This window comes from Camelus ferus, chromosome 22 (assembly GCF_009834535.1).
Source record: "Camelus ferus isolate YT-003-E chromosome 22, BCGSAC_Cfer_1.0, whole genome shotgun sequence".
NCBI lineage: Eukaryota > Metazoa > Chordata > Mammalia > Artiodactyla > Camelidae > Camelus > Camelus ferus.
The window spans coordinates 21,885,681-21,913,027 of NC_045717.1; the positions used below are offsets into that span (position 1 = coordinate 21,885,681).

The 27,347-nt window shown below is 56.3% G+C and overlaps 4 protein-coding genes across 12 annotated transcripts; 3 read left to right on the forward strand and 1 right to left on the reverse strand.

Moving 5' to 3' along the window:
- Positions 1–349: 349 nt before the first annotated feature.
- On the forward strand, positions 350–10,389 carry KANK3 (KN motif and ankyrin repeat domains 3). 8 transcript variants are annotated; one of them, XR_004314406.1, is made up of 12 exons: positions 350–422; positions 2,979–3,120; positions 3,434–3,495; positions 4,232–5,566; positions 5,646–5,745; positions 5,950–6,153; positions 6,252–6,336; positions 6,828–7,044; positions 8,657–8,799; positions 8,926–9,052; positions 9,210–9,308; positions 10,065–10,389. XR_004314406.1 is itself a non-coding variant. In XM_032466250.1 (12 exons), the coding sequence occupies exons 3-12, from the start codon at positions 3,462–3,464 to the stop codon at positions 10,140–10,142; spliced, it is 2,496 nt and encodes an 831-aa protein (XP_032322141.1). In that variant the 5' UTR covers positions 350–422; positions 2,979–3,120; positions 3,434–3,461; the 3' UTR covers positions 10,143–10,389. The 8 variants fall into 8 exon arrangements, 5 of the variants coding, with proteins under 5 accessions (XP_032322141.1, XP_014414914.2, XP_032322144.1 ...); XM_032466250.1 differs by having other exon boundaries at positions 8,926–9,126; XM_014559428.2 differs by having other exon boundaries at positions 4,286–5,566; positions 8,926–9,126.
- A 157-nt stretch (positions 10,390–10,546) lies between these two features.
- Positions 10,547–11,716, reverse strand: RPS28 (ribosomal protein S28). Its single transcript, XM_006184889.3, has 4 exons — positions 11,606–11,716; positions 11,465–11,512; positions 10,829–10,962; positions 10,547–10,632 (listed from the first exon to the last, which is right to left on the reverse strand). Exons 1-3 carry the CDS (start codon positions 11,642–11,644, stop codon positions 10,840–10,842), a joined length of 210 nt encoding a protein of 69 aa, XP_006184951.1. The 5' UTR covers positions 11,645–11,716; the 3' UTR covers positions 10,547–10,632; positions 10,829–10,839.
- Positions 11,717–11,758: 42 nt separating this feature from the next.
- On the forward strand, positions 11,759–16,893 carry NDUFA7 (NADH:ubiquinone oxidoreductase subunit A7). Its single transcript, XM_006184890.3, has 4 exons — positions 11,759–11,860; positions 12,304–12,353; positions 14,650–14,799; positions 16,677–16,893. The coding sequence occupies exons 1-4, from the start codon at positions 11,810–11,812 to the stop codon at positions 16,759–16,761; spliced, it is 336 nt and encodes a 111-aa protein (XP_006184952.1). The 5' UTR covers positions 11,759–11,809; the 3' UTR covers positions 16,762–16,893.
- A 2,843-nt stretch (positions 16,894–19,736) lies between these two features.
- On the forward strand, positions 19,737–24,187 carry CD320 (CD320 molecule). Of its 2 annotated transcripts, none has more exons than XM_032466320.1 (5): positions 19,737–19,937; positions 22,455–22,580; positions 22,968–23,171; positions 23,451–23,609; positions 23,764–24,187. In XM_032466320.1, exons 1-5 carry the CDS (start codon positions 19,811–19,813, stop codon positions 23,901–23,903), a joined length of 756 nt encoding a protein of 251 aa, XP_032322211.1. In that variant the 5' UTR covers positions 19,737–19,810; the 3' UTR covers positions 23,904–24,187. The 2 variants fall into 2 exon arrangements, with proteins under 2 accessions (XP_032322211.1, XP_032322212.1); XM_032466321.1 differs by having other exon boundaries at positions 23,948–24,187.
- The last annotated feature ends 3,160 nt before the right edge of the window (positions 24,188–27,347 follow it).

Genomic DNA, 27,347 nt, shown 5'->3' on the forward strand with positions numbered 1-27,347 from the left:
GACACTGCGGTGGGAAAGATCCAGGGTCCAGGCAGTCCTTCCAGCTTCCACCAAGGAGATCTTCCAAATACGCAAATCTTCCTGAGTAACTCTCCTACTTAGAATCTTCCAGTGGCTCCCTGTCCCCTATGGATCAAATCCAAGCCCTTTAGCCCTGCGCTGGGCAGCACTTGGGCGCTGTGCTCCCAATTCCCGCTGGTCCGCCCTCAGGACCGCCACTCCAGGCCCCGCCCCCAGCCCCGCCTCAAACTCTGGGGGCAGGGCCAGCACGGCCCACCCCGTCTCACCATTGGACAGCTTGGAGAGCCTCGGGCGCTGGTTCGCTGATATGGCCGTCAGTTAGGGCCAAGGCCTTGATAACCAGTCCCCGAGCTTCGAGGGGGCGGGCTCGGGTGCGGGCGCGGCGGGGGCTGCGGCTTCAGGTAAAGCACCAGCTTGCGGGGCACCGATGGGGTCCTTGGGGGGGGGTCAGGGGACCCACTGGGACGGGGTCTTCCCTCCCAGCCCCTCTGCGGGCTCAGCGCGCAGCGACGGGGCGGGCGCCTGCCTTCTGGCTGGGACCCCTCCCACACTGGGAGCCCCAGGTGGGCATAGAACAGAATCGGGGGCTCTGGATTCGTGAGACCGCCTTCCTCCCGCCCTTCAGGAGCTAAGTAGGGGGCTTGTTCGCCCTCTAGCACCCCAAACGACTCCGGGACCCTTTCCCAGAGTCAGTCCCGAACAGCTTGGGGATCCGGGGCCAGCCCCTTGCACTGGACCTGAATGTTGAGGGGGGGTGATTCGGAAACGGTGTTTGGGGGGAGGGACGGACGGCCCCCGGGACTGCAGACAATGGGCCCGGATGGAACCGCCCGGCGGAGTTTCCTGGAGGAAACTGCTCTGTCCCTGTGAGGCCGTCCTGAGGGGACAGGGGGATGAGGGGGTGCTGACCTCAGTACCTCCCCCTCCCACTGTCATCGCCCTTACACTAACCTCAGGGGTCTGAAAGTCCCGCCCCAACATTCTGGGGTGCCACTAGCCAGGGCCTCAATCCAGGAAGACGCTCCCTCCCCAGGCCTGGGATCCGCACAGCACCGCCCGCCGAGTCCCTCAGCCCCCAGGTTTCGTGATCACAGCTCCGAGTCCTGAAATAGTCCCTTGGGGCGGGAGTGGGGGCGTAAGGCGTCGGCTCTGACGGCCTAATGAGGGGGTCTCAGGCAGAGGCTCCGGATCTAGCCATGACAGCTCGGGCAGGGAGCGGAGTAGAGGGGAGGGCAGTTGCACGCCCCCACTCCTGTGAGGCTGCAGCCCCTGGAGCCGCCGGGGTGTGGGCCTGCTCTCCCCTTCAGGGACCGGTAGACTGGGAAGGCCGACCCCCTCGGGCTCCCTGCCCCTCCCGAGGAGGGGAGGGCTGTGTATAGAAAGCCATCAAGTGAAGCCTGCCAGAAACACCCGCAGGGCTGCCTGGGTTCAAATCCTGCTTCTGCTGGTGTATGACCTTGGGTGGGTCTCTGTCTGCAACTCAGTTTCTCTATATGCACAATGGGGGATGGGATAATGATAAGAAAACCTACCTCAGAGGGTTTACCTAGGATTTTTTTTTTAAGTTAACACCCATAAACTGCTTAGAATAGAGGCCAGCCCATAGTAAATGGCAAAAGTGTTGTTATTATTACTGATCATTCTTGGGGCATCCACCCATTTTTCTGGCCATTCTCTGGGTCCAGCTGCTCAAGCTGGCTGGGTCTTAGGGATTGTCCACAGCTGGTCTTTTTTTTTTTTTTTTTTTAGTTCCCAGGTTCTCAGATTGGGGTGTGACCAGATCACTGGAGGAGGGGGCTGACACTTCACTGAGTAGCACAGCCAGCTGTGCATGAGGCAGGCCCAGACCCCTAGGCCCCAGCCCAGGTTTTTTTCCATGACCCAGCTCTTCCCTGGCCGTTTCCTGAAAACAAATCCTGAGAGGTACTGGCTGTCCTCCGTGATGACCGGCTGCCCTGCTGGCCCGCCCCTCATCGCCCGTGTGAGGGGACAGGAAACAGCTGCTTCAGGACTGGAAGTTCCCCCCTCCCTTGTCCCCCACCGCCTTGAGGGGGTGGGGGAAATGTCAGGGACCCAGGTTGGACAGAGTTGGTGAAAGGGAGGGTTCCCCCTGCAGTGGAGCAGAGTGAGTCAGGTGGGTCAATGGATGCTCAATGGCTGGGGGGTGTTAGGCATGTAGGTGGTCATCAGGCATGCAAGAGGCCAGCAGGGGTGACCAGGAAGGTTACCAGGTGGTTAGCACAGATGGGCAGTAAATGAGGGCAAGTACAGACTGGGTCCTGCCGGTGGAGGGCTGGACAGACTAGAGGTCCCCAGATAAGCAGAGCCCACTCTGAGGGCATTTCCCGTAGGCAATTGACTTCATCGCTTTATGCCTTAGTTTTCCCATCTGGAAGAGGGGGCACCATCCTGCCTGCAGGATTGTATGTGTGGGGTTTACATTTAATCAGGCAGGGAATACAGTAGGCACTCACTACAAGCTGCTTTCCCTTCCCTGAGGGTGTTTCATGTGGGTTCTTGAAAGCTCCAGATTTCCTACCATGTGCTTTCTGAATCAAAGTTTTGGATTCGATATTTGTCCTCATTAAATATCACATTAATAGATGTGGCCCAACCTCCCTCAGTTTCTTAGAGCCTCCATCATGTCACCCAAAGAGTAACTCTCCCTTTAGCCCCAAGCTCGGCCGCAGCTCTGACAACCTGGGTGCTTGTGGTTCCACTACAACCTCTTACAAGCCAAGGGCAGAGCCCTGTGGCACTCCACTAGAGACATTCCAGGGAGCCTAGTTTCCACTGATTTGCATCCCCTTGGTGCATCTGGCCCACAGCTCTCTATCATTCCTAAAGGATCGCACAAGTGACGTTGGTATAAATTCAGATGTACAATTATATCTTGTTTGCACTCTAAGGGAAAAAATGTAAGAAATTCAGTTTTTGGTTTTTTGTTTTTGTTTTAGTTTGTAGAATCTGACCAGATGAGTTTTGAATGAGCCCACAAAGGGCTTCCAACTCTCACCTTCCTCTTCTGAAGGTTGGCACTCCACCCCTGTGAGCATCAGTTTCTAAATTTTCCCCAAGGACTGACAGAAAACTCAGCAGGTCTGGAATGCACCTCCCCCTCCCCAACTCTTGTTCTTTTGACTGCCTTCCTCTCTTTTCCTTTTAATATCTTTCCTGCCTCCTCCTGCCCAGTGGACAGAGGCCTGGCATCTGGGGGGGGTGTCCCCCCATTCATTCATTCCAAAGTTTCAAGGCCACTGGAGGGAGGAGGGAGGAGAAGTCCTTTGTGCGCAGGTGGGTGGGTGGAGAGGACCTCTTGGGTCTACTCACTCAGAGTCCAGGCTGACCCCAGGGGCACAGCCAGCAGGACTGGACCCAGCCCCCGACTCACCCCTCTGGGGGCCTTTTTCAGGGTGTGTCTGGCAGCTACTCCAAGAAACATGGCCAAGTTTGCCCTGAATCAGAACCTGCCTGGTGAGTGTGCAAAATGGGATACGTGAGTGTGTACAGATCCACACTTGGTGCCCAGGTGTGGTACAGCCCTGGAATTCCATCCTTTGCTGAGTAGCCAAGGGTCCCTTTATAAATGTCCATTGGAAAATGTCATGGCCCTGCTTAAAATCTGCCTATGGTGCCTTCTCACTTGTGGAATAAAACTCCAACTCCTCATGGTGGCCCAGAAGGTTCTCCACAGTCTGGCCAAAGCCCACCTCTACTGCTCCTCTCTGCGCTCCCTTCCTTCACTCTGCTCCGGACATCCTCACCCCTACCCTGCTCACTCCACCCCAGGGCCTTTGCACAGGCTGCTTTCTTTTCGGAACCTTCTGTCCCCAGATGCTTCCCCCTTCTCATTCAGGGCTCAGTTTATATGTCCCCTCTGCAGGAAACACGCCCTGACAGCCAGAGCCAAAACCCTGCCTCTTCCATTTACTCTGTTTCATCGTTATTATTATGATTGCCCTAAGCACCACGTGGAATGATTGTGTTTATTTACCTGCCTCCTACAAGAGGGCAGGGATGCTTGTCCTGTTCACTGGTGTGCCCGCAGCGCCTAGAAAGGTGCTTGGCACATAGCAGACGCTCAGTTGCACTCATGATTGCACTTTTTGGGTGCAGAGAGGAGCTTAAGCCTCCAGTGTGCAGGGTTTGGTGCAAGTGGAGTCGTGCGGGTGTGTCGTGGGCCGGTGGGGGACGCGCTCCATTTGTCCAGTCTCTCCAGGTCTCCTAGGTCTGACGCCCCCCTCCGCCCCTGTCATGCCTGCAGACCTGGGTGGCCCTCGCCTGTGCCCCGGTGCCAGTGGAGGCGCCCGCAGCCCGAGCTCGCCCTACTCGGTGGAAACGCCATACGGCTTCCACCTGGACCTGGACTTTCTCAAGTACGTGGAGGAGTTGGAGCGCGGCCCCGCCACTCGCCGCGCTCCGGGACCCCAGGCTGCGCGCCGCCCCCGCGCGTCCCGGACCGGCCTCGCGGGCGCGCGCAGCCCTGGAGTCTGGACATCCAGCGAGTCCTTGGCCAGTGACGACGGTGGGGCGTCGGGCGCACTCTCCCCGGGCGCACCTTCGGGGTTGCTGCTGCCACAGCTGTCGCCCCGCGCGCCCGTGCGCAACCCGCGCGTCGAGCACACTCTCCTGGAGACCAGCCGGCTGCTGGAGCTGGCGCAGGCGCAGGAGCGCGCGCCCAGCCCCTCTCGCATGGGCCTGCGCAGCCCGCGCGGGTCCGGCCACAGCAGCCCGGTCCCCAACCCAGCCCCCGCCTCTCCTGGCCCCGCGCAGCTGCAGCTGGTGCGCGAGCAGATGGCAGTGGCGCTGCGGCGCTTGCGCGAGCTCGAGGAGCAGGCGCGCGCGCTGCCCGAACTGCAAGAGCAGGTGCGCGCGCTGCGCGCAGAGAAGGCGCGGTTGCTAGCCGGGCGCCGGCTGCCGGAGTTCGACGTGGAGGCCGAGGCGCGCCCAGAGAAGCTTGCGCAGCTCCGGCGGCTCACCGAGCGCCTGGCCACCTCTGAGCGCGGCGTTCGCTCCAGGGCCAGCCCCGGGGCTGACGGCCCCGACGGGTCGGCTTCTAGGCGCAGTGAAGGCGTTCTGCAGGTCCTCGACGGGGTGCCCCAGACGCGGGAGGCTGGCACACAGACCATGCTGGAGACGGAAGAGGCGGGAGCCCAGGCAGTGCCAGAGACCCAGGAGGCCGGCGTGGGGGCAGCTCCCGAGACCCTTGAGGCGGAAGCTTGGGTAACCGAGGCTCTGCTGGGGCTGCCCGCGGCCGCCGAGCGCGAGCTGGAGCTGCTGCGTGCCAGCCTGGAGCATCAGCGCGGGGTGAGCGAGCTCCTGCGGGGTCGGCTGCGCGAGCTGGAGGAGGCCCACGAGGCTGCCGAGGAAGCAGAGGCAGCGGCAGCGGCAGAGGCCCGGCCCCAGCCGTGCGAGGCTGCCACCCAGACCCCCTGGGGTTGTGCCGAGAAGGCCACGCAGACAGAGACCCCCGCGGAGGCCCCTGCTCCGACGCAGGAGAACCTGCCTGGACCCACAGATGGGGACATGGCGGTGGCGCCCACGGGTGAGTCCGAATCCCTCGGTGAGCCCTGACTTGCCGGCCTCCGAACTCGAACTCAGTGTCCTCATGTGATATCCGCTAGGCACCCTCAAGTCCATTATGAAGAGGAGAGACGGTACACCTGGCGCCCAACCCAGCCCCGGACCCAAGAGCCTGCAGTTTGTTGGGGTCCTCAACGGAGAGTGAGCACTTTCCCCCTGCCCATTGCAGCATCTGAGGGGACATGGACTCGGGTTTGAATCCCAGCTCTGCCCCTCGCTCGCAGCGTGGTCTTGGCAAACCTCAGTGTCCTCATCTATAAAATGGGGACAGCCACCCCCACCTCGCAGGACTCCAGAACGAGCCCACAGGGGAGGCTCAGCAGACGCCTCCCACCCTACCCCCAGGTATGAGAGCTCATCCAGCGAGGGTGACAGCAACAGCGACAGTGAGGACGGCGCTGCTAAGCCTCCGAGGAGCAGCTCCTCGGGCTCAGGTGACGACAGTGGCGGCGGATCGGACTCAGGCACCCCCGGCTCTCCCAGCTGCGGGGAAGCCCAGGACCCCGAGCCCGAGGCAGAGCCAGAGCCTCAGCCGGGAGCGCAAGGGAGGTGAGCACCGGGGACACCGAGTGGAGACCGCTGCTCTCTTTCCCTTTTCCCCACCCCCACCCGGCCTGAGCCTCTCTCCCTGTCTGTCTCCTCGGTAGGTGCGAGCTGAGCCCGCGTTTGCGGGAGGCGTGCGCAGCGCTGCAACGACAGCTGAGCCGACCCCGTGGAGTCGCCCGCGACAGCGTGAGTGTCAGGAGAGCCCCTCACAGGAGGCCTGACAGGGACCTCCTCTGACACCCACCTAGGGAAGTGCATCAGGTTCCCTAGAGTTGGGGCGGAGCGTCCCAAGTTCTGTCGCACCAGGGACCTCCACGGATCCCAGGCTCTCTAAGGGAGCGCTGATCTTTCCCTGACTTCCCAAAAGGGGTCCACCTCAAGCCCCAGCCCCACTCCCGGACTCCCCAGAGACATGCACTCACTGCCTTCCTCAGCTCCAGCTTCTCCCACAGGCTCTTCCCCAGAAGGGGAACACTCTTGCCCCCTCAAGCCCTGTACCCACAGTGACGGTATTCACTTCTCCAAGAGGGTGCAGCCCCATGGGTCCACGCCCCTCCTCGGACACGGAGTGACCATCCTCTCCTACCTGGGTTCCCAGCCCCGCCCCTACAGCCTCTGGGACATCGCGCCCTGGACCATGGCTGAAGTCTGCCCCCACCCCCACCCCGTTTTGGCAGGGCGCAGCGCGCCTGGTGGCCCAGGAGTGGTTTCGAGTGTCGAGCCAACGGCGCTCTCAAGCGGAGCCCGTGGCCGGGGTGCTGGGCGCGGTGGGGCGCCTGGGACGCGAGCTGCTGGAGCACGTGGTGAACCTGGCGGATGGCAACGGGAACACAGCCTTGCACTACAGCGTGTCCCATGGGAACCTGGCCATCGCGAGCTTGCTGCTGGATACGGGTCAGCATTGAGGGAGGAGGAGGGCGCCAAGCAATAGGGAGCCACAGAAGGGAGAATCTGGGCAGGTCCTGGCTGGGAGAGCTGGGAGACTGCAGAGAAGGGCTGGCCAGGCAGAGGGCATCGCTGGCTCTTCCATGGAGGTTCCATGACGCACTGTGGAGAGACTGACCTCTCCAAGATCTGCCCTGACCTGCCTCTCACTTTTAAGGGGAAGGGAATTCCAGGCTCTGGGATGAGGTAAGACCGAAATTTAGGGGGATTACTTCATCCCACCGGCTTTAGGTTCCTCATCTGTGAAACGTGGTATGCAACACCTCTCTCCCTGGGCAACTGTGATAATACACAAGTAGAACAGGGCCGGGCATATAGGTCAGCCCATGGTCACCACGCCTCCTGCTCCTGGATCTTCAGCCCTGGTGCTCACCTCCTCCCTGAGCCCCAGTATCCAGCCACCACCTCTCCATCCTCCAGAGGAAGTCTTCACTGGTCAGGGCTGTGACTTCTTCCTGGGATGGGGCACCAGGCCCACAGTCCACCACCAGGCCCTGCATTGACTCCACTGTAACACATTTCCAACACCTGCCTCAACATTTTCCCCTCTGGAGCAGAGATCCACACACCCAGGTGTTGTTGAGCCCACAGACATGTATAAGAGGCTTCTAGGTACCAGTGCAGTGACTGGATGGGGGTGGGTCACCCACATACAACTGCTTTCCCCCGTGGGACTCACAGCAAAGGTGATAGTGGACAGCAGATACACTGCCCGCCAACTGCTCTCCTGGGTGTCCTCTTTCAAGTTCAGTACCCTCTAGGGCCTGCCCTTGGAGGCCTCTCAACTGTCACTGCAGGCTTAGGCAGGTCCCACTGTCGTATCCCCCATGCTACCTCCCTAAACACACAGATCCGTCGTCCCATCCCTGCAGGTCTTGGTGACCAGGAGGAAGAGCACAGCTGCTCTGGGATGGACAGGGAGCTGTGGCTTGGGAGGAGGGGATGAGGCATGAATTCAAGATACTTTCTGGGCAGTTCCTATCTTAATAAAGAGGGCTGGGGACGGGCCTGCGGCAGGTGTCAAGGCAGACACAGACATTGGTCACAAGAGGCCCGAGGTTCCTTGGACCCATTATTCCCTGCATTTGAATCCACCCTCAGCTCCAACTCCCCAGACCGTGCTGTGGGCCTTCTGGTTCTCATGTGCGTCAGCCTGGCCCTCCACCTAACCCCTCCCCAGGACCCTGAGCCCTCAGTGCACCGGCACATAGGGGCTGTTTCCCCTCTCCCTGGAATGAAGGGCCCGTACACAGCCGTGTCCTTGTTCTTTATCTCCACTTCCAGACTGCTTCCCCTTCCTCCCTAAGTATCCCCCGGAACCTCTTACTGGTCAGACCACTACCCACCTCGCCTCCTGACGTCTCCCTCTGACCTCAAGTCACTCTTCCATTTCTTGAATGTTAACTCTCAGCCGGTTCTCTTTCTCTCTAGCCTAAGCCTCACCAGTTTCAATCGAAACAGATGATGAACCTGACTGAGGCTTGGAGGGAGGTAAGCGGACTAGGTTGGGCTGGGGGTGTCCTCTCCTTGGTTGACAGATTGCTCCCCTTCTCTCCCCAAGGGGTCTGCAACGTTGACCACCAGAACCGAGCCGGCTACTCGGCCCTCATGTTGGCTGCACTCACCTCTGTGGGGCAAGATGAGGACATGGTCGTGGTCCAGAGACTCTTCTGCATGGGCAATGTTAACGCCAAGGCCAGCCAGGTGCGCAGACACCTTGTCCCTGAACCTGAGTCTGGGGGGGTCACTTCCACTTCCGGAGCCAAATATCCCTGACTTCCCTTCCTCCGCCCTAAGAGCCCACACCAGCCCTATCTCCTCCTTCCCCAGACAGGACAGACAGCCCTCATGCTGGCCATCAGCCATGGCCGCCAGGACATGGTAGCAGCCCTCCTGGCGTGTGGGGCAGATGTGAATGCACAGGATGCAGATGGGGCCACAGCGCTGATGTGCGCCAGTGAGTATGGGCGCCTGGACACTGTCCGGCTGCTGCTGGCCCAGCCAGGCTGCGACCCTGCCCTCCTGGACAATGTGAGCCACCACAGGGCTGGTGTGGGGGTGGTGGGGTAGCCGTGCCTTGGTTCAGGAACCTGATTGTCCCCATCCTCCCTCAGGAAGGTACCAGTGCCCTGGCCATTGCCCTGGAGGCTGAGCAGGACGAGGTGGCCGCTCTGCTGCACGCCCACCTGAGCTCTGGCCAGCCTGGTCCCCTGGTGAGTGCAGCCCCGCTGCCATGTGCAAGTTTCCCAGCTGCACATTCAAGGATACCAAGTGTGCTCCAGGAGTGGGAAACCTGGGTCTGAATTCTCTCGTGTGGTTGGGACTTGATGTTCAACCTAAAGAAAGCCCAAGAGTTAGACACACCTTCACTTTACAGGTCCCGAGCCTGAGTGCTCCAGAGGGGACGTGACCTAAGGTCAAAGTAAGGCTGTCAGACCTAGCTCAGACCTTCATGTCAGTGGATCCTGCTACTGCCCCCAGGGAGGCTCACAGCAAAGGAACAGGGGAGCCTTTGGAGTCAAGCAGGGCAGGGGAAGAGGATGCAGACTCCCTGCAAGTTACAGCTTCAGGATGGGAACAAGGAGTTTGCCAGCAGCAGGCAGGAAGGGCTGGTCTGGGGGCTTTAGTTTGTCCCCAAGGGGAAGAGGCTTATATTCAAAAGGCAAGTGCCAGGTGATTCTATTCTCAGCACTTGCAGAATTAAATTCATCCAGTCAGGCTGCCCATCCTGCACTCTCCTGCAGAGATGTGGGAAAGGAGCAGTGGAGGTCAAGTGCCTCTTCCAGGTCAGATGGGCCAGAAGCAGGATTCAAGCTCCGCTGTAAAAGGTGGGGTCCCTGCTTCATTTGCAGGGATCAGTGGAGAGAGGCAAGCCCTCCACTTGGTTAAACGTCCGAGTCCCAGGGGCTGGGACCCACAGTGTCCTGCTCGCAGGATACAGGACCCCCTCTCCCAACCTCTCTCACCAGTTGTCCCCTGACTCTCCCATGGCCGTGCCTGGTGAAGGAGAATGCAGCGACAGTGAAAAGGACCCCCAGCCTCAATGACTGGCCTGACTCGCTGAACCCAGAATGGGGGAGAGACCTCTCCCTCCCCCACCTCAGCCTCTGGGCATAGCAGGGACCAGGGGTTGCATCCAGATGCTAGCCCTAGACCAAAAGGATGGCTGGGATGGCTCAGTGGCCAGAGGGGCTCACCTGGAACTCTGCAGGGTGAGGTGGGGGCTGAGAAGTGATACAACCCTAGTCCACCCACTTCTCCAGCCTTCTACCCTAATAAAACATTCCTAACTCAGTTTGTGTTGAGATCCATGACACATAGTTCTCTCTCTCCTCAAAGAGTAATGCCTTGTTGGGAAAACTACTCGCCACGGGGTGGATCAGTGCCCACCTGCGGCGGCCCCACAGGAGGATTTTATAAGCCTAGTGACAATGCAGACAAAACCCCCAAGTTTACATACAATATAAATGCTTTATTAACTAACAGTCAGGAGATCATCCTTGTGGGCCAAGTGGCCAGACCCAGACATCCAGGACCCTGTAAACAAATGGAACCATGAGATGCTTAACAGCCCCAGCCCTCTCAACTGGTAACCCCTATTTTGCCAACCATACCCCTCCTACACATCCCACCACGAAGAGTCCCTCACCCGTGGGCATGGCGATAAACCTCCCTACCACCAACCAAGAGTCTAACGGTGACCCGCTGTTTTTCACTCCAGTCATGCACTCACTAGCCACAATTTCAGCGCAGCCTTCGAGCCTCTCGCTCTGACTCCAATAGGGTCAGCACGTCTCCCTCGCGTACGGGGCCTTTCACGTTTCGGATGATGGAGCGGCTCGTGTCATCCATGAATTCTACGCGCACCTACGGGGCCCGCGGCGGGAAGGGAAGAAGTCAGTCGGCCACGAATATGCACCGTGGGATGGGCAGCAAACTTAGTTTCAGGGGACGTGTCTACAGAGACAAAGGGGGACTGAGGCTGGGAGGCAAGGCTGGGCCTGGAGAAAAGCCGAAGAGGGCCCGAAACGTGAAGAACAATGCTCTCAAGGGCCAAAAGAAGCCACCAGGGGAGACAACTGCCGCTCTGGGCCCGTCGGGGACGGCAGCACAACTGTGAGGGACGTAGAACCACACAGTGGTCGTTAGGATAAGCTGAATCTCGAGAACGAGATATGTCAGAGCTCGTAGAATGAGGTCGACAGAGCTCAGACCGGGAGGGCAGGGCCTTGGTGAAGCTTCGGACCCTCCGTGAGCCTTGGGGAAAAGGGGACGTCGGTTCTCAGATACCAGGGAGTTGGGCCTGGAGGATGGAAAGAGTCATCTTCGGAGACTCAGACCCCGAACTCCTTTACTCCCGACCCCTCACCTGAGTGCACTGTCCCTGCGAACCGGTCCGGCCCAGCACCTTGGTGACCTGGGGGAAAGAAGGTTGCGTCAGACCTGCCCACTCGGTTCCTCTACTCCCTCCTTCCTCATCCAGGTCCCCAAATCTGAGCATCTGCCTCACCCTAGCCAGCTTGATGGGCTGCACACGGCTCGTGTCCATGATGGCGGCGCGGCGGCGGTCGGGCGGAGAGGAGTCACGTGGTTCGGAGAGACCTTTTATATGAAATCTGAGCCCCGCCCCCCCCGCTCTCGCGAGACCATACGCCATGTTCCCAGCAGTCCTCGCGGTAGAAACGTCACTGGTGCCCTTCGGTGGAGTAGGGAGATGGCGTCCGCTACCCGTTTTATCCAGTGGCTGCGGAATTTGGCATCCGGGGTGCGCGGGGTGGGAAGGGCTGCACTGGGAGGGGGCTGCGGGCTCCGTAAGCCCGGGACCTGGTCCCACCACTCACCTTCTTCCTGCATCTCTGGGGTGCAGTGCCAGGATTCCTCTAGGTCGGGACCCCTCACTTAGCCCGGAATCCCGGACTCATGTCCCCTTCAGCCTGAGACACACCCACCCCCATCCCCAGCCCTTGGCTCTCTCTTGACTGGGGTCCCACTCAGGCCTGGGTTCTCTCTAGTCCTGTACCTTCTTAGCCTTGGATTTTTGTGGCCCTGGCCTCCAGCTTTCCTCTTCACCTCCATGGCTCATATCCTTGTCGCCAAATGCCCATTTCCCGCCTCCGCTTCGTTTGTTCATCCTCGAACTGCCCCTGTTCGCTGGCCTTCTCTCTTGGGGTACCCTGCGGCCTGACCTCCTTCCTCTTTCTCCCACAGCAAGACTTGCAGGCGAAGCTGCAGCTACGTTACCAGGAGATCTCCAAGCGGTGAGCAGGCCCCGCTCGCTGCCCAGAATCCAGCCAATGTCCTTCCTCCACCAAAAACAGACCCGTGTCCTTTTATTAAACCCTGGAACGCTGGGCCGAAATCCTGCCCCTAGACCCCTAGCTGGCTGTGGAGGCAGAAGTTTGCTTTTAATCATGCTGGACTATGTCGAAGAGAGCTGCTCTTGGAACGGCCAGATTGGGCATGAATTCTGTGTGGGAGTCCTGAGCGTGATTTGCAGTCGTCAGTGTGGGCCTGCCATTGTTACCATCCCCAAGCTAGAGATGAAAGTATTCGAGATTTGCAGAGAGGAAATCATTTGTTTAAAGTCACTCAAAACCCAGAAAGTGACAGCTGGGATTTGAACCCAGCGGTGTCTCAATTTCAAACCCATTCGAGTTTGAAAATTACTTGATATTTACAAGCCCCTGCTATGTCCTCAGCTCTTGAGGATACCCCTGCGAACAAACAAACTCTTACTCGCATTCCTTTCATGGAGCTCATATCAACGGAGAGGGAGAAACATAAGATAGTAGGGAAATAAACACAGCAAATGAAAAACATTGTTCTGGAATGCTCTGAAGACAAAACAAAATGAGATGGGCTGGAGGGTGGCTACCTTAGGTCAGGCGGTCAGGAAAGGGCTCTTCAGGGATCTACATTTGAGTCACCTGAAATGCCAAAGGATAATTGTTGAAAAAACATTCTGAGCAGAGGGAACAGTCAGCGTCAAGGCTGCAAAGCCTGACAAGAGCCAGAGTAGGAAGGAGGCCAGTGTGGCTGAAACACTGAGGAATAGGGGACCACAGTGTGTGTATATATATATGTAAAGCAGCAGAGAAGGTTGGCATGAAAGGCGGAAAACTAGCACTAAAACAACCAAATTTATGTGAATGTCTACATGTTGTACCTAATTCCAAATATCAAAAATTTTAAATTGCTTTTCCATCTGGGGTATTTGGTGTCCTGGCTGAGGAGACAGTTTTGTAAAATTTTCAATTTTTAAGGAAAATGATGCCCCTGAGTAATTCATTTGGGCCTTTCTGTTGGGTGCTGGTTCTTCTTACCTTTTCAGTGCCAGGTTGCAGAAGGCTTCTTCCATTCCCGCAGAGGGTCATCTCTGCATTCCAGGGGTTAAGTAAATTCTAACTTCTACAAAAGATACTGCTTTTAGTCACGCTTTTCTTTCTTTTTCCTTACTGAAGTGTATTTGAATTACAATGTTGTGTTTCTGGTGTACAGCATAGTGATTCAATTATACATACATATTCTTTTTCATTATAGGTTGTTACAAGATACTGACTATGATTCCCTGTGCGGTACAGTAGGACCTTACTTATTTAGGATATTGCTTTTCTATTAAATTTTTAAACTTTATTTTTACCCATATTGCTCTTTTTTTCCCTTAATGCAATGGCTATCACTTGTTTTAAGAAACTCCTAAACCCAGAATGGTTAAGACCATTGGTTAAAAATGTAGTTGAATGAAAACCCAATCTTTTTATGACTTTTCTCCTGCCTTCCCTCTCTGCAGCGGTTTCCAGGGAAGCTTATTTTCTGTTTGGAGGTTAGCGATGTCTTTTCAGGACTCAAACTTTGTATGTTGACCCCAGGATTCAGCCCCAGTGGGGACAGAGCTCTGCTTGCTCCCCCTCTGGCTTTAGTGACCACAGGGTGGCAGCAGAGACCTCAGTGGACAAAGTGCTCTTTTAGTAATAAGCCTTGGTCCCCAGCAGGGTTCTCTAGAGAGTCCCTGAGATTACTAGAAACCCAGAGATTCTGTAGCCTGGCCTTTGGGGACAGAGCCCTCTCAGAATGAGCCAAGTCTGAGGCTGTTGCCCAAGCATTTACTGACTGTGACTTCTGGATAGGTGGTAGGCAGAGCCTTAGACCCCTGCCCCTTCACTTCCCGAGACCCTGCAGGTGAACATGAGGCCAGCTGCCAAGCTGGGCCATGGAGTGATGGGAGCAGACCTGGGTTTCCAGTCTGGGCTTCCTGCTTCCTTGGGAGGCTTCCCAGACTTAAGGGTCCTTTATACCCACCACATCTGGGGCAGGTGAGGGACGTGGGGTAGGGCAGTCTGAGGCCTTGTCCTCTGGGAGCTTCAGCATCCAGTGCAGGGGCTCCTACCTGCTTCTGGGTACTGGCCCCTCCCCAGGCCTGTGGCCACAGCAGCATATCAAGGGATCCCCTTGGCCTGCAGCACATCACAGTGGCTGCCAACCCCACACTCCAGGCCAGCCAGGCAGGGACAATGACTGTCATTCTGTTTCACTGACAGTGTTCTTTGTCCTCAGGACTCAGCCTCCTCCCAGGCTCCCTGTGGGCCCCAGCCACAGAATCTCCAACAATTACTACTGTACTCGCGATGGCCGCCGGGAAGCCATGCCGCCCTCTATCGTCATGTCCTCGCAGAAGGTGCTGGCGTCCGGCAAGCCAGCAGAGAGGTGAGGAGGCCACAGCCCCCCTCCTGCCATCTGCCCTTTTTCCTGCTTGTCCTTTGCAAGGAAATGTCCTTGCAAAGGGCCATCAAGCATCAGCTGTGGCAGGAAATGTGCTGCTGGGGGCTTCTCATCTGAGAGCTCATTGAATCCCCTACCTAGCCTGCCTGGGTGGGTTTCCTGCAAAGCAGAGGAAGCTCCAAGTGCCCTTCAAGGGTCTTGGAAGAAGCCCAAGCGTTGTTTTTGTAATTTTGTATTGTTCTTGAAGAGAAGATTGTGTAAACCTCAGGCCCCTTAAAACCCAGTTTTGTCCCTGGCCTCAGGTATTGTCTCTCAATTAAACAGGGACAATAATGGTGTTTACTTTAGAGAGTTCTGTTATGACAGGATACCACAGACTGATGGCTTCAAAACAACAGAAAATTCTTCCTCACAGTTTGAGGCTGGGAGGCCCAAGGTCAAGGTGGCTGCAGATTCAGCGGCTGGTGGGGGCACGTTCCTGGTTCACAGATGGTATCTTCTTGCCACGTCCTTACGTGTTTGGAAGGGCAAGGGGTCTCTAGGGCTTCTTATAAGGGCACTAACCCCATTCATGAGGCCTCCACCTTCATGAGCCACCTCCCCAAGCACCACCTCCTAACAACATCACATGGGGGCATAGAATTCCAGCATGGATTTTAGGGGACACAGACTTTTAGTCTATAGCAGAGTCATTATGAGAATTAATTCTTATCTTTAACGTTTGTAAGCTCTTAGAATGGAGTCAATGCCACATCTACTTCCTAATAACTCCATGAGTTAGGCAGTGATGGCCCCTGTTGCAGAAAAAGAAATTGAGGCCCAGAGAGGCCAAGTGACCTGCCTGGGCCACACAGCCCTCGGGTAGCAGAATCACAATCTCACACCAGTTTGCCCAGACCCCCAGTGGTGACTGGGCTCTAGAGCTGACTTGCGGTGCGGTCTTGGGCCAGTCCTTTGGCCTTCTTCAGCCTCAGTGTCTTCATCTGGAAGATGGGGATGGTGGGCTTGCAGCAGACCTCTAAGGTGATGAGGCCAGGTGGGGCCTGTTGTGCAGTTAGAACTCAGTGAACTGTCCATGTTGCCATGTCCAGGTTCACCAGAGTCCAACACCAGGCTCCGGTGAGCTGCCCCGCTCCCCCACACCCCTCACCTGCCCCCGGGATGTCTGAATTTCCTAGGGAGGCTGCCTTCTGCCTCTTCCACCTCCTTCAGGCTCCTGGGGGGATGGGAGGCCCTGGAACCCCTGCTCCTGGGGGACTCCTCCGAGAGGAGATCCCACCCACCTGCCCCTTCTCCTTTCTTGCTTCTAGTGTGTGCAGGCCTAGGCCCCGGGGCCAGGGATGGGGGTGGGATAGATACATGCCTTGGATTTGCCAGCACAGTGTCTTCTTGGGGCTCACCACGGGCCAACCACGGGCCAAACGGTGTATTATCCAGTTGCATATCGACTCAGCCCCATTAGACGGAGGCCACTTGTAGTACCTGCCACATAGCAGGTGCTCAGTACTCGAGGGAAGGAGGAGCAGGGACATGCGTCACCTGATTGCTCAGCCCTTTTGCTAGTGTGTTGTTCCAGAGCAGCAGGAGTGGGGTGCAGGTGGGGAGGGGTGTTGGAGGAGGAGCCCAGCCTTTCACAGTGGTTCTGGGTCCAAGAGCAGGGCAGGCCTAGCGGTGTGGGGGTTCACCATGGGCTCAGGGCAGAAAGGGGGCTTGTCAGCTGACCCTTTGGGTGGAGAGTGCTCTGGCCTCCCAATCCACCACTTCAGCAGAAGTGTTTGTGCCAGGGCAGGGGTCTCCCTCGGACTCCTCCACACGGTTCTCTGGGAACCTGGGCCTAACTGAATTCTGTTTTCATCTTCCAGCCCGGCTGTACCCGAGAAGAAAGCGGTGACGCCGGCCCCTCCCATAAAGAGATGGGAGCTGTCCAAGGATCAGCCTTACCTGTGACCTTGTGCCCTGGGGTACCTGGCTAAGCCCTCAGAGCCACCTGAGTGCTTCCCCCTCCGTGGACTCCTTGGATTCCCTCTGGGGAGAACGTGATGTAATTTATAATAAAAATGTATATTGAGTTCTCCAGGATTGCTTCTGTTTTTACTTTTGAAGGGACCCACAGGCTTACTTGGATTTCAGGGTAAAGTTGGTGCTGAATCTCTTTCTTTTTTTTAAATATTTTATCTTTTTATTTGTTTTTGGGGGGAAGTAATTAGGTTTATTTATTTACTTATTTAAGTTAATGGAGGTACTGGGGATTGAACCCAGGACCTCATGTATGCTAAGCAGGCACGCTACCACTGAGCTCTGCCCTCCCCGCTGGTGCTGAATCTCAATCCCATGAGAGCTCCAGGAGCAGGGGAGGACAATGATTCTCAAGCTCCAGGATGACATGTCACTGGGCACAGAGATGTCACCACCCCTTCCCTGAGGGACTGGCTCTCACCACGAGAACAGCGGAGTGGGTTCCAGGACCTCAGGGTATTTGTGGAGCACTGACTGGAAAGGCCAGGGGGCCGGAACAGACACTGCTCACTCCCCTCTCCCACTCGGGAGAACTCCCCTAGCCAAGGCTCACGTGGACAGTCACCGGCCCCCTCTCACTGTATCTCCCGCCTGACATTGACCACCCTGCCGCTCAGCTCAGCAGGGACAGTAGGGGACAATGAGGTGGCTCATATGGAAGGCTCACCTGGGACCAGTGGGGAAGACCTTGAGCCAGAAAGCCAGAAACCATTGTGCTCCAGCCTGGGGGGCAAGGCGGAGTCAGCCCAAGAGAGGAAGTGACCTCCATCTGGTTGTGGGGAGTGAAGGGGAGCTGCGCAGTGGCCTCAAGTGGGGAATGTTGTGGGGGCCCGTCCCACCCTCAAGCTTGGAGCAAGGCAGGAGAAGAGTCAGAGTTCTAGGCAAGAGGTATAAGTGCCCCAGGAATAGGTGGTACAGATGCTAAATGCTCATCTGAAGGAAAAAGCCCCTAGGAAGGCTTCCTGGAGGAGGTGGGATTCTGGTTGGCACAAAGGACGAATCGGATTCAGTAAGATCAGGAGAGAGAGGAAGGCTGGGCAGAGTGTGCAGAGGCCACAAGGAGGGTCACATTGGGGGACATCTAAAGACCCCAGGCAAGGCGTGCCATCAAAGGTTTCTGAGTAAAGTTTCATGACCCAGACTTGAAATCTGGAAAGGGGGTGCAGAAGGAATGAAGGCAGACACCTCCAGTGTGGGGAGACCAGGAAACCCCTCAGCTCACTGAGAGCTGGTTCCTAACCCAGCCGCGGATGCGTCTGCACTCAACCTCTACACGTTGTCAGTTTCTTCTTCAACATCCCTCCCTGGGCCCCAGGTCCCAACCTGAGCCTCACAGGTGGAGCAGGACACTCCCCCCCCCAACCCCCCCCCCGCAGGTGGGCAGTCCTATTTGCCGCCCTTTCCGGCTGCCTCTGCGCCAGTGCACTTTTACCTCTTACCCTATTGCTCCTGGGAATTGGAGATCATGATATACAAATAGCAGTTCTAACCTCCAACATTTTCGAATAGTAAGCACGCCATCAACCTGCAAATAGAGCGCCTTCTGTGAAAATCTGGACCTTTTAGTGTTGCTTCACAGGAAACCTGGGGGTAGCGAACACTTGCACAGATGTCTCCACGCTGAGGACAGTGACTTGTGCGGGGGCCCTGCTGGCAGCAGTGCTGCTTCTCCTGAGGGCAGAGCTGTAGATAAAATATTTATTTCCCAGAAGAACATACAGCAGCCAGTTGACTAAAAAAACCCTCAGAAGGTTTGTATTTTGTGTGCCTAGGGAATGAGTGTGAGAGGAGGAAATCCAGTCTACCTTTGGAGGTCTTGCTCCAAAAGTAGAGTGTAAGACACACCTCTCTGGGAGGGGGTCTATAAGGACCAAGAGACAGTGAGTGTTGGTGAGGAGATCCACGATTGTTCAAGGAACAGAGGACCCAGGATGAAAGCCAAGAACTGGACATTTCCATCATCTATTCATCTACTATGTTTAAGAGGCTACTATGCATCAGGCTCTAATCTAGGCACTGGGGCTCCAAGGAGCAACACAGCATTCCCATCTTCCTGGGCCTGACGTTCTAATGGGGAATTACAATAAACCAAAGGAAGTAAATAAAATATATAATGTCAGGTGTTTGCAGCAACATGGATGGAACTAGACATCATCATTCTAAGTGAACTAAGGCAGAAAGAGAAAGAAAAATACCATATGATAACACTGATGTGAAATCTTAAAAAAAAAAAAGACACAAATGAACTTATTTACAAAACAGAAACACTCACAGACACAGAAAACAAACTCAGGGTTACCAGGGGGGAAAGGGGATGGGAAGGGATAAATTGGGAGTTCCAGATTTGCAGATACTAACTACTATATGTAAAACAGATAAACAAGTTTCTTCTGTGTAGCACAGGGAACTATATTGAATCTTGTAGTAACCTATAATGGAAAAGAATTTGAAAATGAGTATATATACGTATATATATGATTGAAACATGCTGTACACCAGAAATGGCCACAACACTGTAAACTGACTATATTCCAATTTTTAAAAAATGTAAAATAAAAAGTCAAGTGCACAAAAGAAGCAGGGGGGGCAGGGGGAGGGAGGGGATAGAGAGTGCCTGAGGTGAGTGGCTGCCATATTAAACAGGATAACTAAGCATCAACATTTGGTGCAGGATGCATTGGAAGGTTAAATATTTTAAATAGACACCGGCAAATTTGTGTGCATTTCCAGAAGTTTCTAATTTAAAATAGGCTGCATACCTTTCGATGTACCCTGACACTGGGAAAAGTGGGAGAGAGCCTCAAATCGTGAGCCCCCCGTATTCAGATATTTACGGTAGCCATAGCTCGCGGCCACCGGGGACCTCTGGCTTCGGGCCCCGCCTCAGACCTGTGCGCATGCGTGCGCGGAGATACAAGAGCGCCCGGGACCGCGCGGGGCCTGAGCTGGAGCCGGGCCGGGCAATTCGGTTAGCGGCAGGATGGCGCGCGGCCGAGTGCGGCAGACAACAGCCCTGGGCCTGGCGCTGCGGCTGCTGCTCGGCTTCGGGCTGGGCGGTGAGGCCGTCCCGACCTCGGTCCCGACCTGGTCCTTCACCCAGGCCCCAGGTGAGTGCACTCCGTGCAGTCCACGCGCCCTCCACTCCAGTAGCCTAGCTCCGCCCCCGCCCGCCAGCAACGCCTCATCATTGGCTGCGCTGCACGTCTGTCCCGGACATTCCCCCCTCACGCGGCTTTGAGGGGCACCTGGCCCGCCTGCAAGCTATCCCAAATGGGGGATCCTCCCGCTGGGTTGCTCTGCCCACCTTTGACTACCCTGCTTCAGCTCTGCTCACACCCCATACCTGCCCTGCTTTGTCATGCCTCATTGTCACCTCTAAGCCGCCCTTCACCCCAGAGTGGGCAGGAAATCTCGTTGCACGTTCTGGTTGTACAAACTCCAACCATACGGGGTTAGTCACCCGGCACCTCCTGCAGCCTTCCTTGCCCTGGCGTCTGAGCTTGGAGCCCTGTGGCCGAGTTCCCTTGGTGACCGTCTCCCGCCTTCCCAATCTCAGCACCTTCCTCCTCCGACCTTAGACAAAGAAAGGTCTCCCTTCCCGTGACCCCAAGCCCTTGGACAAGTTCACCCTGGCCTAAGTGATGTTGGTGGCCCTCTCGGAGGTTCCCAGAGGCAGCTGGGACCTTTAGAGTGACCTCCCTGTGCTCACAGGTGCCCCTGACTTTCAGCTGTGAGCTCAGGTTCACACACTTAGCCACTTCTCCATGGGTTCCCGTCTTCTCTGGTTATCCCCACCTCACACCAAAGCCCCTGCCTTTTCAGGCTAAATGTTCCTGGTTCCTTCAAGGAGGCAAGACTCACTTAACCAAGTGCCAAACTCTTTACACACAAGCAGTCTCTTCTCTTCAGGACACTGAGGTAGGGACTCCTAGCATGCCCTTTTAACAGGTGAGGAAATTGAGGCTGGGAAGGGAAATCACTGGTGGCTCCAAACCACAGCCCTGTGAGGCTGGGTCCCCTCTGCTCTGCTGCCCACTTTGCAGGACACACACTCCAGCAGGCCAGGGAGGGAGGTTAGAGGTTGCCACTGAGAGTGGCTAGAGTGGTCTGGAGAGGAGGCCACACCTGTCGGCCGCCAGACCCCCGTGGGCAGGGAAGGAAGTCAGCTCCAGGTTGTCCATGGCTCCTCCTCGCTCCACAGAGCTCAGGGACTATGGAACCCACAGGTGCAGTTGGGCCTGGAGGCCGGCCTGCAGAGGGGCTGGCAGTGGGGAGTGGGGGCCTTGGAGGCTTGGGCTCCTGTGGTGGATGGGGTAGGAGGACCAGGATCTAATGGAGTGCGGCTAGGCTGGGGCCAAGCCAGGTATCTGGCACCAGCTCTGCTGCCCCCAGGAGGAAGCCATAAAGGCCACACCCTTCCTCTGTCCCAAGACTCCTGCGTGCTGGCCCAGCTTCCAAAATTCTTCTGTGTTTCTTCTGCTTAGGGGTCCAGGAAGGCTCAGATCTCCCCTGGACTCGTCCCAGACCATGGTGTGATCTGGGTCCATTTATCATTAGGCACTGCCTTGGGCTTACAATCAAAAGGTCATGGTCCTAACCACCACTTAGTGTCCTGTCTACGTGGGTACCAGTTCAAGGGCTATTGTTCTAAATGGGAGGCGGAGCTTCAGTGGTCTCTGAGATGGGATGTGAGACCCCTCCCAGGAAATAAGCTGAGACGGGAAGTCTGAGGAGGAAATCAGAACTGCAGAGGGAAGGGAGGAAAGGGTGTCCTGAGCTGGGGAACAGCATGGGCAAAAGCCCTGGAGTGGAATCCAGCCAGGTCTCTTGGAAAAGCAGCAAGGAGGCCAGGTCAGAGGGAGAAGAAGAGGAGGTGAGGTCTAGGAAGAGTTCAGGGCTGGCCAGACCTTGCTGGCCACACGGAGGATGTATGTAGGGTTTGGTTGTGAGAGAGTCAGGGGACTGAGGGATGGTTTTGAGCAAAGGGGAGGCAAAGATGAGTGACCGAATGGGATGACGCTGAGAGGTCTCTGGTGTCTGAGTGGAGATGGGGTTAGGAATATGGGGAGAAGTTTCCGCATTCACGATGGGGAAAGCAGTCAGATCTGAGAGGAATTTAGCAGGTGAGTCAACAAGCCATGGTGACTAAGCAGGTCCTCTACCCAAGGCCTCAGTTTCCCTTTTGCTAAGCAGCTGGGATAAAACAGGCTTTCCTGACCCTGACCGTGGACCTCAGCCAGGACAGGCTCTGAGATGGCCCCTCCCCCAGTCTGTTTAAGCCCCGAACTTGGAGAGCCTCCTGGGGAGACCATGTGGCCATTTGGAGTTGGGTAAAGACCCCGGTGTCAGTGAGACCTGGGTTCGAACCCTGACTTTGCCGCCAGCTTGCAGCCTAGGGCTTACCTCTCCTAAGTGCTTTCTGCAGAATGGGCATGGCGGTAGAATCTGCCCATGTAGGGCCCTTAGTGTGTCTGTGAACTGCTCGGCTCCAAGCCAAGTCGGTGTCCTGAGCAAAGGGTGACCACCAGTGTAGTTCCTGGGACCTGACCTGTCTCCTGGTGGTCACAGCCTGCTTCTAGAGGAGGGGTCGGAGTGCCCAGGGCTCACTGGTGTGCGTCTCTCAGACCCCAGCGCAGGCTTGTGCCCGTCCACCGAATTCCAGTGCCGGACCGAGGGCCACTGCATACCCCTTATGTGGCGCTGCGACGGTGACCAGGACTGCCCAGATGGCAGTGATGAGGAGGAGTGCAGTGAGTGGCCATGCCCTGGGGTGCGGGGCTTGCAAGGGGCAGGGCCACGGAGAGGAGGTGCTTGTGGAGGGGGTGTGGCTTTCAGGCAAGGCACTCTAGGTGGAGACGGGGTGGGCGGGGCCTGCATGGAGGGAGGGAGGTGTGGATCTCCGGGTTAAGAGGTGGGTTTACAAGGAGGCAGAGTTAGTGGTGTCTTGGAAGAAAGGGCTTACAGGGAGGTGGGTCCTTGGAAGGTGGGGCTAGCAGAAACAGGGCGGAACCTTTAGGATGGGAGGGCCTTATGGGGTCAGTTGTTCTTGGAAGGTGGGGTTTGCTGGGGCTGGGCAGTGGAAAATACCTGGCCCTCTTGGGTGGGTGTTTTGGGACCTGACTGAGCCTGTACCCCAGGTATTGAGCCACCCACTGGCAGCGCCTGCTCTTGTGACAGCCTCGCTGACTGCCCTGGTGGCATTAACAAGAATGTCAACTGCGGGCCCCCACTCTGCCCGGAGGGGGAGCTGCACTGCGCGCTGGGCGATGCCTGCATCCCACACACATGGCTTTGCGATGGCCACCCGGACTGCTCTGACTCCAGTGACGAGCTTGGCTGTGGTGTGTGCCTGTGGCGTGGGGTGGGTCGGTTGTTAGACAGGGATGCCTAGCGCCTTCCAGTGTATGACGGGGCTGGGAGTGTGGACACGTGTGTCTGCCTGTGTCTACATTCCCATGGGGGCTGTGGGGGGACCCTCGGGCAGCAGGGCGCACCATCCTCACTCAGTCTGGGACGGAGGGTGAGCCCCCAAGTCCGCCCTGGGCACCTGGAACACGAGTTCATCCTCCCAGGTCCTGGGGGCTCCCTCCGCAGCACCTGAGTGCCTGGACTTATTGCAGGAACCAAGCCCCTCCAGGAAGGGAGTGCCACGTCCATGGGGACCTCTGTGACCCTGGAGAGTATCCCTTATCTCAGGAATTCCACAGTCACCCCTATCAAGGACCAGGACTCAGTTCAGTCTGGAAACCGAAGCTCCTATGGGGTTATTGCAGCTGCTGGTAAGAGGAACAGTCCCTCCCCCTCCTGGGGCTTGGAGCAGCTGCTCCTGGGAGCGGACAGGCTGCAGACTCTCCTTTCCCATGTGTAGGAGCTTGGTGGTTGGGGGAGGCTCCTGCCACCCCCTCACCCACTCCTGTCTCTCTTCCCCCACAGTGGTGCTAAGTGTAGGTCTGGCGGCTGCCATCCTCTTTGTGTTGTTGCGGCTCTATGCCCAGGGATGCCTGTCCTCACTGGGGCTGCTGGTGGCTGTGAAGGGGTCTCTGCATTCAGAGAGGATGACCTCAGTGCTCTGAGGATAAGCTCTGGCCACCAGATCTCTGGTCTCCGACTATGCCAGGTATGGGGACACACACAGTGGCTGCTGGCTCAACAGGAGAAGACCTGGGTTCTTCTGGCCACGTGGTGCTGAGTACCTGAGCTCCTGCAGATGTGGCCCTGGAGGCTGAGAGCATCCAGACCCTCCCCTGGACATGAGGAGCCTGGATGGGGGACATGCCACAGCCAGAACCGAGGAGCTGCCCCTAGCCCCTACTGCTGCCTACTCTGAGGGTGGTAATTAAAGTTACTTCACATCGTCTGCCTGTCTCTGGGCCTCTGTCTCCCTCTGCCAGGGTAGCCTGGGGGTCTCTGCTACAGCCCCTCCTCTGTGGTGGAGCGCCCAGCCATAAAAGGTAGGAGCTGGGGACCCAGCCCTGGGTGCCTGCTGGGCCACTCTGCCCCTGGCTCCCTGGGATCCAGAGCAGGGAACAGCAGGGGCGGGGCCGTAGGACAGGCTTCTGCGAAGAGGAGAAGGACTGGGGCAATGCCTCCTGGAGTCCTGGGCCAGGAGACCCCCTCATCTGTCAGGTCTTCTTCCTCTTTGAGATGGAAGCTGGTTGGTCTCAACTCTGTTTCAAAATGTAGGCTTTATGTGATGCAGGTACAATGAGGCAAACATATCAGAACATGATGGACAGTCACAAGATGCTTTGTTACTCACAGAGCCCAGAAGGAGGGGCAGAGCCTGCCATGCAGGGCTACCCGGGGAAGCACCAGGGTCAGATAGGAGGCAGGGGGGAGAGGAAACAACATGGGCGAGAGCTTTTATTGTGGTTTCCACCAGAAGAAATGGGTGAGGCAGGGTGAACAGGCAGGGAAATGACTAGTTTGAATAATTTCCGGGAGCCCTGGGGGGGTCCTCACTGACTGTTGTCTGGCCCATCATCAGGGATTCTCTCGGAGAGCAATGCCTGGGGCACTCACCTCCTACTTGCCACAAGCCCTTTCCTGACTGATTGGAGCCAGCTTTGTGGCTGGACCGGCCCTTCTCTGTCTTATAATGATCGCAGGATGTACTTCAGCAGAACCCGTCAGGGATCTCTGAGGGACAAGATCTATTACTCACAGGTCCTGGAGGGTACATGCAGGTCCCTGAGGGCTCTGCAGCATGATCGCGGGGAGGGAGGAAGGGAGGGAGGCCAGACCTGGGGCTCTGCCTTTGTTAGAGTCTAAGGTGGGAGTTTCGTGGGTTCATTCTTTACTGGTGAATTTAAAGCATAAGAGCGGGAATTAGGGTGCAGGAAGGGAAGACAGGTCACTCAGGGGGTCAATTATCCAGGTTCCCCAGAGCTTTAAAAATTTTTTTTTTAGTTAAAGGTGGGAGGGTATAGCTCAATGAGAGAGCACGTGGTTAGCATGCATGAAGTCCTGGGTTCAATCCCCGGTACCTCCATCAAGTGAATAAATAAATAAGTGAACCTAATTACCTCCCCGCCTCAAACAAGAAAAAAAGAAAATTAATTTTAAAAATTTTAATTTAAAAAATTTTTAAATTGAACTATAGCTGATTTACAATGTTGTGTTAGTTTCAGGTGTACAGCAAAGTGATTCAGTTATATATATATATATATATATATATACACATAGATTCTTTTTCAGGTTCTTTTCCATTATTGGTCATTACAAGATATTGAATATAGTTCCCTGTGCTATACAGTAGAAACTTTTTTTTTTTTCTAAAAAATTTTTTTTTGGATGGGGAGGTAGTTAGGTTTTTTATTAATTTGTTTTTAATGGAGGGACTGAGAGTTGAACCCTGGGCCTTGGGCATGCTAAGCACACACTCTACCACTGGGCTGTACCCTCCCCCCAAAACTTCTTGTTTATCCATTTTATATATAGCAGTGTGTATCCCCAGGGCTTTTTGAAAGGGGAATTTCCATGGGTCGGGGCGCCAGATAACCGTGGGGGTTGTGTTGCCAGTAGCTGTTCTACAGCTGGCGAACTGTTTATTTATGGTGGACGTCCGCGATCAAAAGCTTAATGTTGGGCACTTACACTGTGCTGACTCTGGTTGTCTAGCACCTGGCCCTGGGGTGATGAGGGGGGATAGTGACCCTGGATTGGTTTGCATATTAGACGCATACTTGCTGGTGAGTGGTTTGCTCCTGCTGGGGTGTGAGCACAGGGGTCTTCTCTGACCCTTGTTTTCTTCATCTCCAAATGGGGTGGCCAGGGCCCCGGGAGCCTCCCTGTGAGGCATTGACTTCCTTGACATCCTTGGAAGTGGACTGGGTGCCTGCCACCAGCGGGCCTGGTGCGACCCAGTGCTGGGGGAGCACCCAGGGTTCCACCCTGGGTCTCGGGGCTCTGACATCTGGCAGGCAGGGAACTGGCCCCTGAAGACAAGATGCTGGGAGGGGATTGGGGTCGTGCTTTCTGGGGGTGGTACAGTTCAGCTTTGAGACCCCACCCCCACTCGGGAAGGGAGTTGAGGTGGGTTTTGGAGTCTAGGCCTCAGGCAGCATGCTGGGGACTGGGTTCTCTGCTGGGCAGTGGTAGAGGTTTGGGAGGTGGGCTGCAGGGACCTTGACTGACGTGGAGCAGAGGGTGCCCAGCCTTCGGGGTACAAGGCCTTCCCTTGGCGCCCACTGGATCCCCACCCCCTGAGCTGGGCTGTTTCCTGCTGCAGAACTGTGGGGCTCCTCCCAGCTGGCAGGAAGGAATTACACTAGAGAGTAGAATTTTCTTGATTTTAGATTTTTTTCCTTCTAAACTTTTGTTCAAGTGTGGTCAGCTGCAGTGGGCCAAGGGAGCATGTCAGGGGGCACGAGGCCAGCTGCAGATGTCCCACGCCACCTGACTTGAGGTCTGGATCTAGATCTTTCTGGGGTTTCAGCTGGGTTCTCAGTGATCAGTGGCACAAACCACCCTGTGCCCCTGCGCCCATGGGCTCCAAACAACCCCTGTATCCTCTCTTGTGGTTCCAGGTTGCCTGGCCTGGCTGGTGGCTCTTTGTCCCTGGTGCATGGTGGCTGCTGGCATCTGGAGGCCAGAACATCATGTCTGGTGCCTGGGGCGTGGGGGACTCCCCTCCTCTCGAAGGAGCTGACTGACAGGTGGCTTTGAGGTCTCAGGGGCGGCTTTGTCATCCTGCCCTGGGCCAGTAAGCCAGTCAGTTACTTCCAGGAAATTCCGAGCAGGGTCCAGCTTGAAAAGGGAGGGATGTGTGGGGAGCCCACAAGGAGGGGGATGTGGATGGGTGGGCATGGTTCCCAGTACCCGGTGAAATTCTGATGCGCTGTGGAGGTGGCCAGTGGGGGATGGAGTCGGGAGTGAGTGTGGGGGCTGCAATGGTAAAGATGAGGAGGGAGAATTGGGGTGGAGTGTGGTGTATGTATCTTTATCCAGCTCTCACCATTTCTCTTTTTTTTTTTAAATTGAGGAAAAATTCCCATAACATGAAATTAACCATTAAC